The sequence below is a fragment of the Chaetodon auriga genome, chromosome 15, assembly GCF_051107435.1.
Source record: "Chaetodon auriga isolate fChaAug3 chromosome 15, fChaAug3.hap1, whole genome shotgun sequence".
Taxonomy (NCBI): domain Eukaryota; kingdom Metazoa; phylum Chordata; class Actinopteri; order Chaetodontiformes; family Chaetodontidae; genus Chaetodon; species Chaetodon auriga.
The window spans coordinates 16,731,689-16,751,166 of record NC_135088.1 but is presented as its reverse complement, the minus strand read 5'-3'; the positions used below and the strand labels follow the sequence as shown (position 1 = coordinate 16,751,166).

At 41.0% G+C, this 19,478-nt stretch overlaps 1 protein-coding gene across 3 annotated transcripts in view; it reads right to left on the bottom strand.

The window, feature by feature from the left end:
- Window positions 1-19,478, bottom strand: part of LOC143332439 (seizure protein 6 homolog) — an 86,071-nt gene that overhangs the window by 13,453 nt on the left and 53,140 nt on the right. For all 3 annotated transcript variants that reach the window (XM_076749868.1, XM_076749867.1, XM_076749869.1), the window contains 6 exons: window positions 13,580-13,772; window positions 5,024-5,209; window positions 3,583-3,751; window positions 2,824-2,990; window positions 2,541-2,735; window positions 1,537-1,675 (listed from right to left, as the gene is read on the bottom strand). In XM_076749868.1, the coding sequence (XP_076605983.1) occupies window positions 1,537-1,675; window positions 2,541-2,735; window positions 2,824-2,990; window positions 3,583-3,751; window positions 5,024-5,209; window positions 13,580-13,772 (1,049 nt within the window). The remainder of the gene's footprint in view (window positions 1-1,536; window positions 1,676-2,540; window positions 2,736-2,823; window positions 2,991-3,582; window positions 3,752-5,023; window positions 5,210-13,579; window positions 13,773-19,478) is intronic.

Here is a 19,478-nt window from a genome sequence, read left to right as displayed (position 1 = left end):
GCTATTTTAATCAGTATATTTTAGATTTAATTCAGCATCATCCTAAACATGACTGAATATTGTCATGCAATACAGAGTTTTAGTGTAATCTGTTGTCAGTATGATAAATCTAACGCTATTCTCATATACAGTTGTTGACGATATTTTATTGATATTTTCCATGGAAATAAACTCATTAATTTATGCAGATCCTAGCTGACACTACTAATTCTACTAATCACTAATAATCACTACTAATCACCCTGATTCCCTTTTTTATGTAATCATCTTTTTAAAATGCTTCATTCAATGTTTTACACGTTGCTCTTGTCCACAACAAGATAAGACAATATTTTTGCAGAATGGCCAAAGGAACTACGAAATGCAAAAAAACAAACTAAACAATGAAACAATAAAAAAATGATGATCGTGATGATGATGATGATGATTTTTGCTCTTTCTAGGTGGTCTCCTACTGTGGATGGCAATCTATGTGCATCAGCACAGCATCCAGACCTCATGTTAAAATGAAACCTTGTAATTTCGTCAACTGTTTAGAAACATGTATTCATTCTTAGAGCAAGAACAAATGAATTATGAATGTGAATATTTTTATGAACATAAAAACTGAAGGGTGCAAGTGCTTGCATGCATAAATGACCACCATGACCAATAGCTACTGGTAGCCTCTGTGTGAGATGTGTCAGTGACTCTATTTTTCTCCAACCCCAGGCAGTATTCCCGGTGGTCTAATTTGGACCTCACCGCACCGTCTTCTGTGCAAGTGCTTCAGGCAATAACGCAAATCACTTATGCTGTAGTTTTTTTGAGCTTTCTACAGGATGCACGTTCGTGGAAATATTGTGGGAATCACTCAAGGCAAACAAATGAATCCATATAAGATAAGCAGACAAAGATGCAGATTCTCATGCGCACACTTGAATTGTTTTGCTTTTAAAGAAACATTTAGTGTTACAAGCAGAAAACAAAGCAGTGCGATCATTTACATTTCATTTAGGCGTAATAACTGTGTGTGTGTGTGTGTGTGTGTGTGTGTGGTGTTGGAGGAGACATTCATGTACAGTAAGAGTGATGGGTGAAGGAGAAATGGAGCGTGACTATATTTGTGTGTGCATCTGTCTATTGTGACATCTGCATGCATGTGTGTTGAATTACAGTTGGGAAGGCTGGATAAGTGGCTCAGAGTAGTTCACTGCCAGAGCATATTCATTTCAAAGCCAACTCTGAGACACACACCAGGGAAGTGGGAGCAGGGAGGCTTACTGGCTAATCTGGTCAGAGAGCGAGCTGGAAGCTACACAGAATTCTTAATGTAGCGGATGAGAAAAAAAAATCTAATTAGTGACTGCAACCACCGAAACACTTTCCCATGTGCATGTCATAGTGTGTCTATGCGAGAGAGATAATAGATGAGAAAGAAACCGTGAGTGTGTTTATGTCTGGAGATGGAGTGTTTACCATCTCGAGGTCAATCTGACCTCCTCTCTGACCTCCCTGTGTGATTTCTCAGTCTTACACCTGAGTGCAGTCTCTTACACTTGGATGTCAAGCATGATCCTCTTGTCCTCTTCCACATGGATACCCCAGATGCAATCCTGCCCCTTGTCATAGGCCTCAGGCCAATTAGGAGACAACACCACACCGGCAGAGTCTGTGATCTCCCCACTGCACACAGCTGCAATGCACAAACACCTCAGGCTGACGCTAAGAAGCAAATGTATGCATTGCAACATATTTAAAGACACAGAAAATTTGATTACAATCGATTTAACAAGCACAGTTAATGTCAAATCGTGCAATTTGTAAGAAATCAAACTACAAATGTACATGAACTACTATGTGGCTTCATAGGATGGAAGCATGGTCTTAATGCTTAACAAAACACCGATGAAATCGAGTGTGCAGGCTCCTTGACATGAACCTTGTAAAAATGCATACTAGCACTGAACCGCATGGTGACCATGACCCACAGGAGCAAAAATTAAATTTTCTCATATCCAGCTTTACAAGAGAGCTTTTCAATTTCACTGTGTGACAGAATGACCATGCAGGCAACAAAGACCATGTGTGAGGTCAGTGTGTTGTGTGTGTGTGGGAAGAGTGTGAGTGTGTGTGTGTGTGAGAGAGAGAGAGAGAGGGGAGAAGGGAAGGGTTCAGAGGTAGCTATTTAGTGTGGTGCATAGTCTGTGCAGTGTGGCAGTGTTCATCTCTGGCCAACTATTGTATGCCATTTAATCTTAAGCACTTCTAAAATCTGCCCCGCAAGCACAAATGTCAAAGTAAATCATTGTTACAAATTTAAGTGAAAATTTATCATGGATCAGAGGAAAGCAGCTTAGGAAGATACAGCTAACTGCCAGCGGTCTTTAGTATTTGAGTAAAAAGACTTCACTAACTCCTGCAGTGATCAAGCAGACAATGAAAGCCCTCGGTCCTTAGGTCAGTCATATCTGCCTCTGAGTTCTGCTCCAGTGGAAGCACATTTTTAAAAAGACTTAACGTCGCACAATTACTCGAGCGGATGGAATCCGTTGACTCACCCCGGCAAGCCGGCTCGGTCTCATTCCACTGTGGGTTTTGTGCATCCACACACTCAATCACTACGGAGCCTTGCTCCAGCGTGTAGCCGGGGTCACATGAGAATTCAACCACTGCACCCACACTGTAGGTGGAGTCACTGCCGCTGAAGTTGCCGTACTTCACGAAGGGCTCATAGCACATACCTTTTGCAAAAGCTGTGGATACAAATAATACATGGGATCAAACATAAGTGACAAGGTACAGCATGCTATGAGCAAACTGCAAACTACGTGGTCAACCTACCTTCGTATCTGATGGCTGCACCAGTGGAGGTCACAGTCCCGTCTGTGGTGAACTCTACAAACAAGTAACGTCCAGTACTGAGCACACCCTCATTAGGCAAATACTCTACCTCATAGGAGTCGTACACAGGGGGAGAGTCTATGTTGTTCCCATTCTTAATCAGCAGCCTAAGACACACACACACACACAGACACACACACACACACACACACAGACACACACACACGCACACAGAAAGAGGAAGAAGGCAGATGAAAATAGATGTAAGTGAGCCTTGAAAGGTAAGAGAAGCATAAAGAAGAAGCTACAAGCTATCTGAGAACTGCTCAGTGTTCCAGTCGTGGCTGTAATAACTTTGTGATAACATTCTCCACCACTTGGTAATGAGGTGAATGGCCATGTGTGACAATAGCCATGTGGATCAGTAGTTACTGAAAAATGTAGTGCAATTTCTGTTTCCTACCTCTCACTACCCTCTGTAGTCCCTTCAATTCATTCGCTTGATGGAACACAGTTAAAGGATTATAATGATAAAAGGTCCTTTCAAATTCATCTTTCATCTGTCCCTAAAGATTTTGGTTATTTATAGCCTTAGAGGGTTTTAATGGTCTATCCACAGGCATAGTGTTATTCGGAAAATGAGCTTCTGTGAGCTCCCTGCCATCTATTAGCTGAAGACTCGCACACAAATTCACACATTCTTGCTACTCACTCTCACTTTCAGTGTGTGTTTTGATTTTAGCAATGTGCATACGCCACCTGTCATCGTCCTCTGCCAGAGCCACCTTCTCAAAGTGAATGTGCAGCCGGTGACCTTCGGGGGCCTCCAGGACCCAGTGGCACGTCAGATTGTTGCTGTAGTTGCCAGGGAAACCGGGAGAGATGATACGACCATAGGTGGCATTTTTTATCATTCCTCCACAGGATGCTATGTGAGAAAGACAGTGAGGGAAAAGAGTGGAGGAAGACAAGGAGTTGGAGGGTAAACTAGATGAGAAAAGTAATGACAACAACTACGGAAGGGTGGTCTCGGAGCAAAGTCCCTGTCTGAGCATAGATTGCATCAATATCCACTGGACTGTGGCTGGACTACACTAGGCGGCTCACCTGGGTCTTAGAGCGTGTGACTGTGTGTGTGATGGACTTGTAAGGAGAACAGCAAAACAGCGGCAGTAACACTATCAGTTCGGAGCAGCTGCAGGCAGGCACGGAGACAGGCTGGAACTGGCAGATGAGCCTTTACCAGCAGGAGAAGGAGTCATGCGGCCCAGTTCTAATTAAGGCAGCCAGGTCCAATGGCCTTGTTTTGCTCCATCTCCAAAGAATAGCTCCCCGTGCTGCTAATCACATGCAAACACACTCATTTGGCCTCGGAGTGTAACTAATCAACTCAGTAGGAGACAAGGTACTGAAAGCCTGCGTTAATCAAAATCACCTGTATTCTACATGAAAGCTGAAGAAGGGAAGGTGCACAATATACCTCCCGATTTTCAAGATTTGGAAATTATTTATTCTGCTGCTGCACAACATTTTATTTGTAGCAACCGTCTGTAGCAGATTCTAATTTGCTCAATAGTTGTTTTTTTTTATTAGACTATTTTTTGGGTCTTTTTCTTTTGACTTTTTTTTTTTTTTACCATTTGCCAACCAAGAATAAATGGTCAGCAAATTATATTGCTCAACAATGATTTAAACAGATAAAAGCAATTCTTAAAAGGAATAAACTAACCCAAGTGTGATTGATATTCCTTCGAGTGCACAATAAAAACCCACGATTTCGGAAAATTCAGAAATGCTACGATATCTTATCGAAACAACCCAACACCAGTTTGATGTTCCCCGGAGTGCACAAACACAATTAGGTGAGTTAGGAAAATAAATCAAACAGACATCTAGTTTTGAATATGAACCCTTCCAATCTAATTACAAATCCAAGTGCGCTTTTGAAGTCTGCTCCCCAGTCAGTGTTAACTACTTGGAGGTAACTGAGCACAAAAAAGAAATTGAGTCTAAAAAAAGGTAGCCAATATTTCAATTAACCTGAAGGCAAAAGGACCTCCAGTTACAGAGATTTAGCTTCATGTAATGGCATTTTCAGCTGTTTTGTTGTTGTTGCAGTTCAAGGAGCAACCATATTGACCTGAACTTCTAATTAATTAATGAGCCAACATATGTCTGCCACAGAGCCAGTTTGTCTTACCCACACATCGAGGCTCCTTTCCACTCCAGTAAGGTGTGGTTGCATTGCGACAGGTGAGCATTTTGGGGCCTTGCAACTTGTAGCCGGTGAAACAGTGGAAGTAGGCTTCTCCACCAGCGTGGAGGTGTGTCACAGAGACTTCTCCACCTGTTGGCTCTTTGGGGAATGCACAGCTCAACACAAAGGCTGGAGAGCAAAGAAAAGAGTCAGAAATGGAGAGAAAAAAAGAGTATAATTAATGATATGTAAACTTTTTTTTTTTTTCATGTGATATCATTTTGTGGCCTGTAACAGGGCTAAAAGTCATCTAAAAGTGAAATGCATTATTTGATCAGCATCACATGAATGAATATTCAGTGACTTACTTCACAGGTGGACGAATGTGTTAATCTGGTTCTGCTAATGTAACGTCACTAAAATGTGTGATTGTTGCTGTGTTCTGTCCATTGTACAACTTTGTATGTGCATGATAACGCTATGATGCAATACAATCATATCAACAGTTAATAGATTTGCTAATTATCACCTCTGTAATGAAAGTGGAAATAACTATTTATGTCCTGATAATATAACACTTTCTCAAGAGACCCGCTTGGAACTTCATCTTTGTCACAATGTTGAATGTTCTTTCAGCAGCCTGAGGGAGATTCTCAGTGTAAAAAACGACAAACTTTGCTTTTATATACCAAATTGCCAAAAGACTCAGTGTTTAATTGTGAACAAAAGTCAAATTCTTGCCAAAACAAACAGCCAACAATGTTAGCTGGCTCCACAACATAATCCTCTGTGTCCTGCATTGTGTATAAACCATGCTGTTGTGTTGCATTGTTGACTATGTTGACTCTCCTCCAAACCGCCACTAAGCACTGTCGACATTTAGATATAAAGGGAGAGAAACAAATCGTTTTCCTATTTTTTATGCAAATAAATCAGGTAGGATGTTTAGGACTCTCTGCCTTCCTGTCAGTCTCTCTCTCTCTCACATAAGTAGACATTTGTGAGGACCCTCGCTGACATAATGCACTCCCCAGCCCTTACCCCAACCCAAACCTCATTCTAACCTAACACTTAAAACTGAGCCTGAACCCTGAAACGGCTCTTTGATGGTAAAACTCAAATGGCGTCTCAAAATGAACAAGTGTACACACACAATACGCGCAAACGCACACACATACACCCACAATTTGAGATGCTTTATAACCAACCTTCAACTTTGTCTCGAAACACTTCATTTCTTAATTAATTTCAGTTTACCAGTTCAAGCAGTATGCAAATGTACAGAGACATGTTTGCAGCACTACAGCAATTAACACCACTGTGTGGTGTGGTGTGTAGAGCCACTGCAAATACTTTGACAAATGGAAATGTTGCTGATCAGTTGAACATCATAACGGGTCTGTAATGTGATAGCTGGAAGAGGAATTGCCTCTGTAGTGGTTGTCAAAGAGTCATGATTCCAGCAGGGTAAGATCAATGTCTCTGGACTCTCTTTGCATTGTTGTTCTGTCCCTGTTTTTAAATGAATGCAGTAGGATGGGATAGAGTTCACATGGATAATGGAGTGAGCAAACCAAGTCTGTAATGGAAGCTATTAAACAACCTTCTCTTCCTGTCTAATAACCACACTGTTCTACCTCATTAGTGTAGGCACTTTAATGACCAGACTAAAACTTCCAAACTTTTGGAACATGTTAACAGCAAAACAAGCAAAATAATTGGACCCACTCTGGTTTGTGTTACAATCAGAGTGTGATTGTGCAGCGGCAAAATTACAGAAACATTTTAAAAAGCAACTTTTCTCAAACTCTGCAAGTCATGTTTCAGCTTAATGGAATGTACGTAAAGCCTAAATAAGAGCTAATGGAGGGAGAAAACAACAAGGAGAATGTCCACGTTGAAATAGTATGTGCAGTCTTGAAAGCAATTATGATAATAATCGGGCATGGGCTTTGTAGTGTAAACACCTTAATGTCCTTGTGTTAATATGATTCAGGTTATTTGGTGTTTACAGAATTAGAAGTGGGCGACAGCAGTTTCTAGAGGCTGTTTGGTGGGAGCCTGTCTATAGAAATTTACTGAGACGCTGACTGTTTTTGTTTTTTCTCACATCCAGCTGCATCGTTCTTATCAAATTGAACCCTATTACTGCAATATGCACTTCGCATAAAAGAGGCAGAGGTGGCAACAACCTGTCAGTATATAAAATTACTAAGGAAATTGAAAGTCACAACATAATAAGGTTTTTTTTTCTTTTTCAGACGGTTTAAAACATGCCTGACCCAATCTAAACTGTCCCGATAAAGCAAACACCAACTGTTGAAAGATTTTGACACAGCTCCCATGGTAAAAGATCCAAAGGCCTCCCCTCTAAACATCACAACGCTTAGAGCTGGAACAGCGGTCATGTAGAAAGCAAAAGCTGACACCTGCTAGACAGGCTCATTCCTCCACACACACACACACACACACGCGCGAATAAAATATTTTCGGTTCTGAGGTTAAACAGCACAAAATAACATGAGACGCTCTGCATCAGGTTTCGGATTTGAAGTGCTTTCATTGCAGCCACTCATTTGTAGATGAAAAACAAACACTTAGGTGAGGTTTCTAGCATTACCTTGAAGCTAAATTGGATATTCAAAAATGTTCCTCTATCAATCTTTGAACTCAAGGGAAAACAGCCCTAAATGTATAATGGCCATAAAGGCTTGTGAAACTGCCCCCATCTACTATGTTTTAATCTACTGGCTGGTTTTTCTTTTACACAAGCCACTGGTTTCCACCGTAATGAAACACGCCTTTCTTTTGCAGTAAATCAGTGAGCCACAGGGACGAGGTACGCTGCCCCTGGGTCATCCATTCAATTCATAGTTTATCACTAGCTCCAATGAACCTAGTTATTGCCATTATCATAGCAGCATTTACATCCCTATTGAGCATGCAGTGGGAGAGCCAGAGGCAAAAATTGAGGAGCCAATTCCTGAAGTATTAAATTACGTGCTGCCTCCATTCCAGTAGATGTGGTGCTGGGCCATAAAGTCTGATTGTTTTGCCATTACAAATAATAGATCCATGGTGCAGACAGCCAGGAAGATTAGCTGATGGTACTATGGGGCCACAGGAAACAGCTGCGGAGCTTATGTCTTTAGTTAGTGTTCCCTTGTAGAACGGAACAAATGGTCACATTGGTAAAACACAGGTAAACCTTCAGTTTTACAGCATGACTAGTTTGGGATATAGCCTTTCAGATTAAATTTCAGCATCTGTGCCGTCGGAAAGGTGTCCAATACAGACGGGAAGTTGCAATGTATAGATGAATCACAGACAGGTGATTTAAACAAAACACTTGTGTGTTAAATGATAAGTAGACGGTAAAATTAAAAGATAAACGAGTGTCCTAGTGGAAGAACTTGATGTGGAAATGATGCATCACCTCACTGCCTTCCCATATCTCTTTCCAAATTACATTGTTTAGATGAAGAGGGACATCACAGGTCAAAAGACGGAGACATTGCTGATATAAATGCTATAATGTCAATGTCAAACATCATTTATATGTGACGTGTATTGGTACTCTGTTTAATGATGTTTTAAAATAGGGTGTCCATAAAAAAAAAGGAGGAAAAAATAGACAAAAGCCTTTTGGATTTAAATGGCAGAGTTTCAAGTTAGAAAGATGTGTTTTATGTGTAGCTTGTCATAGACAATACATAATCACAAGGCATCTGAACATGGGCTAAATGTTTTTTCAATTTATTTTTGTCATTTCACAGTTCCTGTTCACAAGAGTTCAAGAGGAACACATCCTGTCTCTCTGTCTCTCTTTCTCTCTCTTATCCGTGCAGCAGCAATGGATTTGTTCTGCCTCTTCTGAGGAGAAAGTCTTTCTGTCTGTCTTGCTTCCTGCCCTTTCTCACCTGTCTGAAATTCAGGTTTTTAGCATCAACAAACACGGAACCATGAATCTGCATTTTGGATCCAATAACGAGTTACGGTTTCTTCAGCCGTCTGTCAAAAGTTGCCGCGAATCAACTTTCGGAAATCATTTATAGAAAGAAAACATTTGCTGAAAGAGCCCTTGGTTTGACTCCTGCATTCACTCGCACACTCCTGCCATTAATGAGCCTTATTCTGCTGTATGCACACTTCTCATTCGCCGGAGTACTTCAAATTCAAAATGCTACTCTTCAGCCAATAATGGACAAATATTGTTGACTTGGGCAAAATAGATGAGGTGAAGAAGCCAGAAATACTAACTTATCCACCACATTTGGACAAACAAATAAAATGCATTTCAATTTGGGCCTAATAAACTGTTGCTCTGCTGTATCTCAAGTGTCGCCTGAATCCCTTCAGGTATGGAGAGCTGGAATGAGATCAAACTTGGCAAGGTGAGGCCAGGAGATAATGAAATATGGAGAGAAAAAAAACAGAGCACAAATAATGAATGTATTGTCAATTGTTATTCTTGTATTTAATGACAGCATATTTGGAGAATGTCATCCTCTGTGTGTAAAATCAACACTTAGAGAATAAAATGTGTTTCCAAGGAGAGCAAACTCTGTGCTGATGACTTCTCATCTCTAGTCAGTCGCTGTTTCGGGGCGCTGAGATCACAGCAGTCCCGGAGTTTTGCAGTGTGACAGTGCGACTGTCACTGTATCCAAGCCTCATGTCCTGGCTGTGCACCAAAGCATTACCTTTTAGAGAAAGATCAATAGTGTTGTCTCTGGGAAAGTGATTCAGTTGTGGAAAGCCAGACCATAGTTCTTCCATGATATGGCCTATTGATATTTATGTGGTTGGGTTAAAAACTCGATTTTAATGGTCATTTACTCAATAAAGGCTATTAAAGAGAAATAACTTTGGACCAGAGGCGGCATCTCATCCATGCTGCTGAGAAGTTGTGGCAAATGGTGGATCACTGCCAGTGGCAGAGGTCCCCTGGCCACCTCACTTGTCAACCCAGCGTATTAGTTACAGCCAATCAATAATTCCTGTAAAACATTACTGCCATTAGCAATGCCATTGATTATGCTCTCTATACTTCAGAAAATCCTGAAATGACAATTCAAGCTCACCGGTTAAAGGTCAGACATGATGGCATCATTACAGCAGCTAAATGACAAGGAAGCTGTGCTTGAATTCCACCATAAATTGAGTTTAATCTAAAATGAAGAAAGTTCATATTTGGGAGTAAAATGGGTTTTGGGTTGTCCACATTTGCATGTGCAGTGTTAACATTTAATTATTGGTACTCACAAGGCTCATGCATAGAAATGATTTTCCTTATTAAATGAATGACAGCATTCATTGACCCCTCTGTTTAAAAAGTCAGAATATATCTTTTCTGGTAGAATCAGGGTTGAAATGAAGTTTTTCCCTCACATTTCTATTGGCTACACTTTTTGTCTTCCACTTCTAAAATATGTGCAGAAGACTTCAGAATTTTAAACAGCGTCAGTGGTACCTGCAGGTAGACATATGGAATATATTATATCGCCTCAATTCCTGAATTTTCTTAAGAATTGATTTTTTTAAAACAATGTTTATTAATATAAGAAAAACTTATTTGCCATGGTGCCAACGTTTGCTCTGTATTTGGCAGGAGTCTGGTGCTAATTTCATTCCCTGGTTAATATCAAACTTTAAGCCAAGTCTTCTTTTATGCCATCGCTGTAACTTACAGATCGTTATGCTTTGAGAAGAGAGATTTCATTTCCCTGCTCTGTATTCAGTTGGCTCCTCTGGGTGCTAACTCTTTAGGATGAAGTATCCTCTCAACATGCTAGCATGCATTGTAGCACACCACATTTCACAGGTTAAAACTGCAGCCAATCCTTATAAGCATGTGCAAGTATAAGTATGTACATTTTCATTTACATTGCAAGTTCATATCTGTATAAAACCAGGAGCATTTGTGTCAGCAGTGGAAATGCTGGCGTTGTAGTGTGGACAGACTGTGTGCGTTTACATTCAGGATCCATTAATTTGTGTTTGTGCTCAGTCGCATGCATGCATTTGTTCATATACTTTAGCTGTTACTGTCGCTGTTCCCACTCCATACACACCGGCAGGAAAACACACCTATGATCATGCTCCATGTGTCAGGCTCACTGCTGATGTTATAGAGGCATCCATCAGTGTGCCATCGCAGGCCGAGCCAACACTGTAGCAGATATTAATTACCCTGAGCTGAGATCCATCTCTCCACAGTTCTGTCTCCTTCTCCACGCTTGTCCAATCACATTTCTCACAGCCCATTATAAAGGACAAGGTGATACTCTGCTTACCAAGGAGAGGAACACAAATTGAAATATCTTCTGTGTATCCAATATGTCTAGTCTCCTCGAAGTCTGCTCTTTGCAGTTTTTCTCATTAGTGTAACTAAATATGTCCCATCATCCTCTAAAACAAATAGGTTGTTTGGTGGACAAGTAACTTTGCACATCTGACTGCAGGGGTTTTATCTGACGCTATTGCTGGCAACAATTACCGTACCGGAGGATGTCTATGTGTTTTCTATGGGTTTTACAGGACCATAACAATTGATATCATAAGGAGGCCAGAAATATCTGCTGTCACATCAGACACAACAGGATGTAGCAGGACAATTATCTGAGCCGAGCCTATATTAAGATGAAGCCCTCTTTGTAGACTGAGCAACCCAGAGCCAACGCATTCCTCTTTTTCAACTTATCTCAGCGTCTGGTCCGTGCTGTCACCATCATCATTATCACTGTCCAATAAATGACACTTTCTGTCCTTTCTGTACCATGGTGCAGTTATTACCAGTGCCCGACTCTCACTTACGGATGTCTGGAGCACATTTTATCCTGAGACTAGCATTAAATTTAATAAGCAATTCAAATATATTAAACGCTTGTTTTTGTGTGTGTGTGTGTGTGGCTCTGTGGTTTACTTGTTCATTAAGATGTGTTTTAATGGGACACAAGTGTTTTTTTCTGACAAACTTTACAAACAAATGACTACAGCCCAAACCGAGGCTATGTTAATCAGAAATGCCTGGATTGGTCTCTGCAGCGTAGATCATTACAGCTTTTACTATTTTATCAATACATGTTTTATTTAACTTATTAATAAGTATGTGACTCATGCAAAGGGGGCACCTGCACACATAAATGCACTACTACCAGGAACTACTTGGTTATTCATGTTTCATATGAAGCGGCATGAGCAAATGTCATGTCGGTCACAAAATATGCAGCAGCCAGCAGTTTCAATTAATAATATGATGGGCATCAGCAGCTAGTATACTCTGCCTGCCGACCCCTCCCAGTGTCAGGTCCATAGTGCAGTGCGACTACTGTGCTTATCTAACAGTGAATGTAGAACGGATGGACAGATGAAAAGGCCTGCTTTAATAATACAATAGAGTCAAAGAAATAGTACACAGTGTCCATTTACATTCATCAATAAACATTTCACGCAAAATTATGCTGAATAAGATTAACTGAAACGCGAAGAGGAGAAGTGAAGGAGAAAAGTGCACCTACTGACAGCGTAATATATTTCAACCATTTGCCGCCATCTGTCCCCATCTATGCATCACCCTGTATAATCTGCTCTGACCCCTCGCTGTCATCCTTCAGCCTGACCACACACCAACATTCACACATCCAACAGCGACGGGTGATTTATCCCACGTCAGCAGCACTGTTTTGATGGTCGCTTTCATTTTCGAGCTGATGAAAGTGCTACAGTAATGTGGTGGAATGAATGCTTTGTCCAGCAGCTTCCACCATCAACTCAAATCGATGGGGCATGTAATTGGCGGCCACTTTGTGTGATTGCTAAGATAAACAGACATTGTTGCGGACACGGAAGATCAATGTCACACACAAAACAAGCGCGAGAGAGGGAGGAATTTATGGGCCATCATATTCACCAACATACAGTGAATATAGCAGACAAATTTTGGTGCTGTCACACTCTTGCAGGAACTATTTGACCACTTTTAACCGTTAACTCTGTATCGTTTTAACCTCTGCAAAGGCCACTGTAAAAACTAAAAAACTAGTGAATGCGTTGATACCAATGGCAAACTATCTTCCTTCCTGCCATGGACTTCTGACTGACAAGCGTGGAAAAAGCCTGTTCACATCATGGGGCATATGATTACATTTTCCTGTAACTGTAAATTACAGTCAATGTTTTGGAACAGAGCATTTTATTGAAAACAGACCTTGTTACTAGTAAAGTGAGCATGACAGCACTTTGCTGCAGTGACAGTTCTTCCCTCCCTATGAGAGGAAAAGCCTTTACGTTTCTGTGGAGAAAGGTTGTCTGAAAACCCAAATGACTCTGCCTTTTGTTCTTGAGGCCGGCGCGACCGAATTCAATCAGTGCTGAGAACAAGTACAATGACCGAGGAGAAATGTCAGCATAAAGGCTGGTTAGTGTTAGTGTCCCCCGATGTGGCATTTACATATTTAACGTACAATTTGAATACATCCTAAGGTTAAACTAAGCAGTTGTTGGACAGATGGCCAGTTCGTGTAATGTGACAGCTGAGCTATCATGGCACTGGCTCACCTTGGTAATGCAGGAGGATGAATCCAGAGTTGTGCTGTTGGTCGCTACGAAATCGGATGGAGATCTGGTTGCTCCAACTGCGAAGCACGAGGCCCCTCATCAAGACTGACTCGTTGGCAAGGATGAAGGCTTCTCGGCCACCCGTGTCCTCCACTGTCACCTGCTCTCCCTCCAACACGCTCACATTTAGCACCTGAAAAAAAAAAAACAACACAGAGCATGCCATATGATTATAGGCCTTTACTGCTGCACCTCCCTGACAGATTTACCCTTTGCAAAGGGTCTTTGTAGAGTAACACCTCACACAAAGAATTATCAAAGCTATCAGTCAGTGCATTGTATTTTTAGCACTGTTAGAATGAGCACATTTATTTCTATCCGCTCTTTGAAAATTCACTTTTAACTCAAACACTGAACATAAATAAAATCACATCGCACACAAACCTGGAGACTAACTGTTGACTTATGAGGTCTCAGTTCACATCAGAGGGGATCTTAATTCAGCACCACCTCTGTTGCCATTTAAAGCCAAGTTTAGTCTAATGATGTTGCTGTGAAAAAATGGGTCACCTACTGCGTTGCTTTGCTCAGGTGCCTACCAACACACTTGCAGAGGGATCCGTTTGGTTTAGTGATGTCTTTGTTAACCTGCTCCCAGATTGTAGGCATGCTACTGAGTCTGAGCTGGTCACTCTGTTCATGTTTCTTTACATGATTGTATTTCTGTGTTCTGCATGTGCCTTTAAGCCTGACAGCAGTTCTTTACGTCTTCAACAGGTTTGAACAGCATCTGCAGCTAAATCTGGTCAGGGAACCTCGAGAGGATTGCATGTAGTTAAACTGTCTGAATAATGGAGTACTGACACATTTTCATTCCCCAAAGAACCATAGAAGCTTAATGTTAATCCAACAGCAGGTCATGGTTATTATTCTGTATGATAAAAATAAGTTTTCACCTTGTGTTTGCCGGGCGGTCTTGAATAGCTTTGAGGTTTGGTAGATTTTTAATTAACGCTAATCCAGGTTGAATCTTCTTATCGAGTCCAAATTAAGAGACGGTGGGCAGGACGAGCACATTGTGCAGCATTTGCAGGAAAATGGATTTGGTGAGGTTAGCTAACTGTCACTCAGTCGAAGGAGAGCCGACAACAAGCGCAGTGGGGCTAATGGACACTCTAAGACTGAGCTTAGAGGTGGCTTCTTCCTGAATAATCCATGAGGTCAGCCGCTTTGATTGATCTGATTTTCATCACAAGTAGAATTCAACACAACACCATTCTGGAGGTTTTCTGACAAACTGACAACACAGAGAGCAAACAGTACATCAAAATAGTCAAACAACAGATATTCCTATTTTTTTTGCATGCGTGTGTGTGTATTAAAAAAAGGAAATCACTTCTGTACGTTTTAGTCCAAAAATCATGCATCTTGTCATTGTGGCTTAGGTAGTTTAGTTATTGCAGGAGCCTTAAACAACAGTGTCACAGTGAGTAATAAAGGAGTGTCACACGAATTTAGAATCCCTATTTCTCTGTTTCTCAAGGGCAACGGCAATGACAAAGCCTTAGGCACAGTCCTTTTTTTTTCTCTTCTGCCTTTTTTCTCTGAGTTAATATGGAGGGCTTGGATGTTTTGCAAATCAGGTTATTTTGCCTACTTTCTCACCTACTAACTTCATAATTCACCCCACAGTGCAGCACAGTAATTCCCCCACAATATAACATTAGTACTTGTGTATTATATTCAAAGCGTGAAGTGTGAAGACTGAAATGCCGCTAAAGCCTTGCATGGAACTAGTGGAGAGCCTGTTATCTTAGCTCCAGACTGTCCACCCCCCGAAAAAAATGTCTGTATAGGTCGTCTGTGCGACAGCTTAATACTTAATGTTATTTACATACATATCTAAAATTACATAACAAACATTTCTATTTTAACTTTAACCTAACCAAGTAGTTTGGTGTCTTAACCTAACCAAACTGCAAGTGTTTCACAACGATAGCCACGTGCTTAAAACTGTGACTGTTTCACAACGTTAAATAGTAGTTACTGGGTGTAAGTCCAGCTCTGTGAGTACGTTTGTCTGTTGCAAACATACTCACTATTAAAAGAATATTAAAGCTATCCTATCATACACATCTGACAAGACACTTTTAAATGGGACTTTCATTTTTTATGAAAGCATTTATTCTTGGTGTAAACCAATAGATGAAATGATTGAGAATCAAAACTAAATTTCTTATGTTTTCATTCGTTTTCATTTCATTCATCCGTATTAGGGAGACTGCCAGAAGTCGTGGTGATATTTTTGTCCTTTCATGTTTTTTTTTTTTTTTTTTTTTATCAACTCAAGAAAATCATTTTTTCACGTTGGCTCCTGCTGACATGAAGTTGTACGTGCTTTTATTTTTACCCATCTGGAATAATGCACTTTATGCTGGTATCGTTCAGAGCTTTCTCCTCTGACTCCAATTGGTGCAGAACATTGGCACCAAAAGATAAGAACATATTACATCTGTACAAGCCAGCTCGGTTGGCTCCCTGCTCTGCATTGATTTTAACATTTTACTGCTGACTTTCAAAGCATTAAATCGCTTTGCTCTATATATATTGTATATATCGCTGCTTTGCTGACTCCTTACATGCATTGGTGTCACCTTAGACTGATGGATGGGACTCTTCTACTAATTTCAAGGTCTCAGGCAGTAACCAAGGGTGACCAGGCTTTTGCAGCAAATCTCTGGACATCAGAATGCTTTGCTCATTGAGATCGCACAGGCCTTCGAAACACATTATTTCATACATAAGAGGCTGTAAATATTTAATGTGTCTTCTGGCTGTGTTTGCGTCCCCTTAATAATTAATATGACTACATGGTGGCTTTTAATTTGTCTGTTTCAGTTATTTACCTATTAATTTTCATTTATTTCATGAATTGAGATCGGTCTGTTCTCTGTGACAAAGTGCATTTTGATCATTGTCAATCTTGATTAATGATCAAAAAACGACAATCTTATGAGCTCCTGAAAGTGTAAGACAATCCAATATAACACGACCACAAAGTACATGAAAACAGCAGTCTATTGATTATTTCCTAAGCATCACATCGTGCAGGTGTTCTTGGTATTGTGTCCTTCCACCGCACGGCGTGCACTCTGATATTCAGTGAGGTCAAACAGATTGTGGGTCTGTGACCACTTGGTTTACACATACACAGGGAGGCTCATGAAGGACAGGTGAGCAGATAGTGGACGGTGAACATTTGGACTGATAGATAGTTTGGCCCCAGAGGGCCCTATCATCTGTCATCCACCCTGGGACCTGTCAGTGCAGCCAGCAACAGCTGTCCTACCTCAATTATGAATCATTGGCCATGTCAGGAGACATCAGACTACCTTATCTTCGCTAGTGCTGCAGCCAAATGCCCAGAGGGACTTCTTTGTCACTGTCACACACACACACATACATGTACGTGCACGTGCACATGTGCACACACACACACGGATGTTCCTCTGGACTGTAATGAGAACAGGCTTATTGTAACTCCTAGCTGGAATCTCTGCCTCAGCAGACACATTTTGTGGGGCTGGGGATTTGGCTGACCAAGCACACTTCTGCACCAACCACAACATTATCAGAGGATGCCATCTAAACATTGTGCTGTTCCATTTTGAGAATTGTGTTGAGAGAAGAAAGAATGTCTGTTTAGTGTTTTTTTTTAACCCAGCTTATAAAAGGAAAGCTCTAAATAATGCAAGAAATATAAGACTGTCCTTTGGGTAGGTGCTCTTTGACTTCAAGTGTTTCCTTTTTCCCTGAACTACTCCAATAATATTTCCTGAGCCCAATCAAAATGAGAGGACTAGAGGACAGAGGGTCATCTCTCTCCCCTAGCCAGTCTTTCCAATCAAACCGCTATAATGAACAGACCATCCTGCGAAGCCACAGGACAATCGACAGACCTAGAACTGGATTCGCAATACAAAAGATGGGAGAAAATCTCTAAAATAAATGTTTCAAAGGATAACAATATTTGCAGGATTGAGTACCTTGATCTTTCTGTGTTTACCGTGACCTTTGTCGAACAGGGAGCTTCCAGTGTGCTGCAGTGTTAAACTATCTGAGTGAGCAGCGAGCAGAGGTGAAGATCCATCTTATCACATCCAAACAGAAAGCAGCCTGGCATGGCTTTTAATCTGTAACTAGAGTCATGCTGGTATCTGACAGTGAGTCCCACATAAGAGATAAACTAAATAATCTGTATCGTGCAATTAAGGAGTTATTGTCTACTTAAAAAAAGAAGAAAAAAAAAAACGCTAATAAAAACGCAATTTGGGCAAGAGAAAATATTCCTCCTGGCGCTCTGAAATGCACAATCTGTCAAACATGTTGGACTTTTTACACATGGCATGTAATCTTTATTCACTCATTTATGAATTTACGCCTACGTACACAGTGTGAGTTAACTGTCCGCAGAGGCTGTCTCTCCCTGATAATTTACTGTTGAAAACATCTGGTGGTGCTCCGCTCTGAACATTTACACTGACTCACAGGAGCCATTGCTGATGCAGAAATGAGCAGTATGTAATCAAAATGATCCCACTATACATGGAAATTAAATGACCCTGCTGCTGGGGGCAATAAATCAACAGCCACTGGACTCACCAGCTGCAGCGTCATCATTACTGTGATAAAACGCATATCGTGGAGCACAATGGGAGTGTACCTACCTCATCGTCCCAAATCTGAGGCTCACATTTGAATAATCTCGGTACACCACATCCAGTTGGTGTTTTTGTATATCTCCTGATAAATTCGCACACACAAAAAAAGAGTTCTTCCAGTGCTCATTATATGAAAAACGTTATCTTAATTGAACATTCACCTCTATATAAAACAGCCAAGGCCATTTCCTATTTGCTCTGCTGTCTAAAACAATGGATCCTTACCAATCAGCAAAAGCTGAACGGTAATGAGAATGTGCCAGAGCCAGTGGCTGAATACAATACTAACTTGCTCATTGTCACTTATGTTGCAGTTAAGATGGCCCATTTTCTGCTCTGGAGATCACCATATGCCTCTATAGTGACCATCGTCTCAAGTGTTATCTTTTTTTCCCTTACAGAAATACACATTAAGACGCTCAACACTTCAAACACGTACTTATTAAACTGGTAGATAATAGAGTACTGACATATTTTGGGGCAACATCTAATAAATCAGCCTCACTTTCTGAGGTGGCTCTTGGGCCTTAACATCTCCGTTTATTTGCCTTAGTGTTCGTTTTTGCATTTAAATTCATGCATTGCCGATTACTCTCCATATTTCTGAAAACGCATCTTTACTCTCCCATCCTCATCATGACACTGAGAGAGCTGGAGAAAACATAGCCTTCTGCCAGACAGTCTTCTCCCTTTATGACAGCTAGCTGGGCGGAGGAGCAATTAGTGTCACCTGAAAGCATTCCTCTCGGGGTGGCTAGGCCCCATGAAAACTCATTTCAGCAAAGCCCTGACACCCTAAAAAGCTCATCAAGATCAAACTGGCCTTCTTTATGTCCTGCCTTACTCCCCGAAGGCACGACATGATGAAGGCTTCCTTCTGCCTCATCTCAAGTTGATTAAAGGCAGCAAGCCTGTCTTGGCCTCCATTACTCAGTCAAGATCAGTTTCTCTGGGACAAAACGGCTACGTGTTGTGTCATTTGTGCTGCTGGGGACCAGAACCACAGAATAGTCAAAATGTGCATTACCTTGTTAAAACACCTCTTCAGTAGCATGTCAGAGGTGAGGAGGAAGGATTACAGGCATCACTGTATATTAAAGGGGAACTATTTGGCTTTACAAAAGTGTCGAGGCTTCTCTCTGGTGGAAGTTTCATAACGCTTTCTTGTGGCCCTTTCA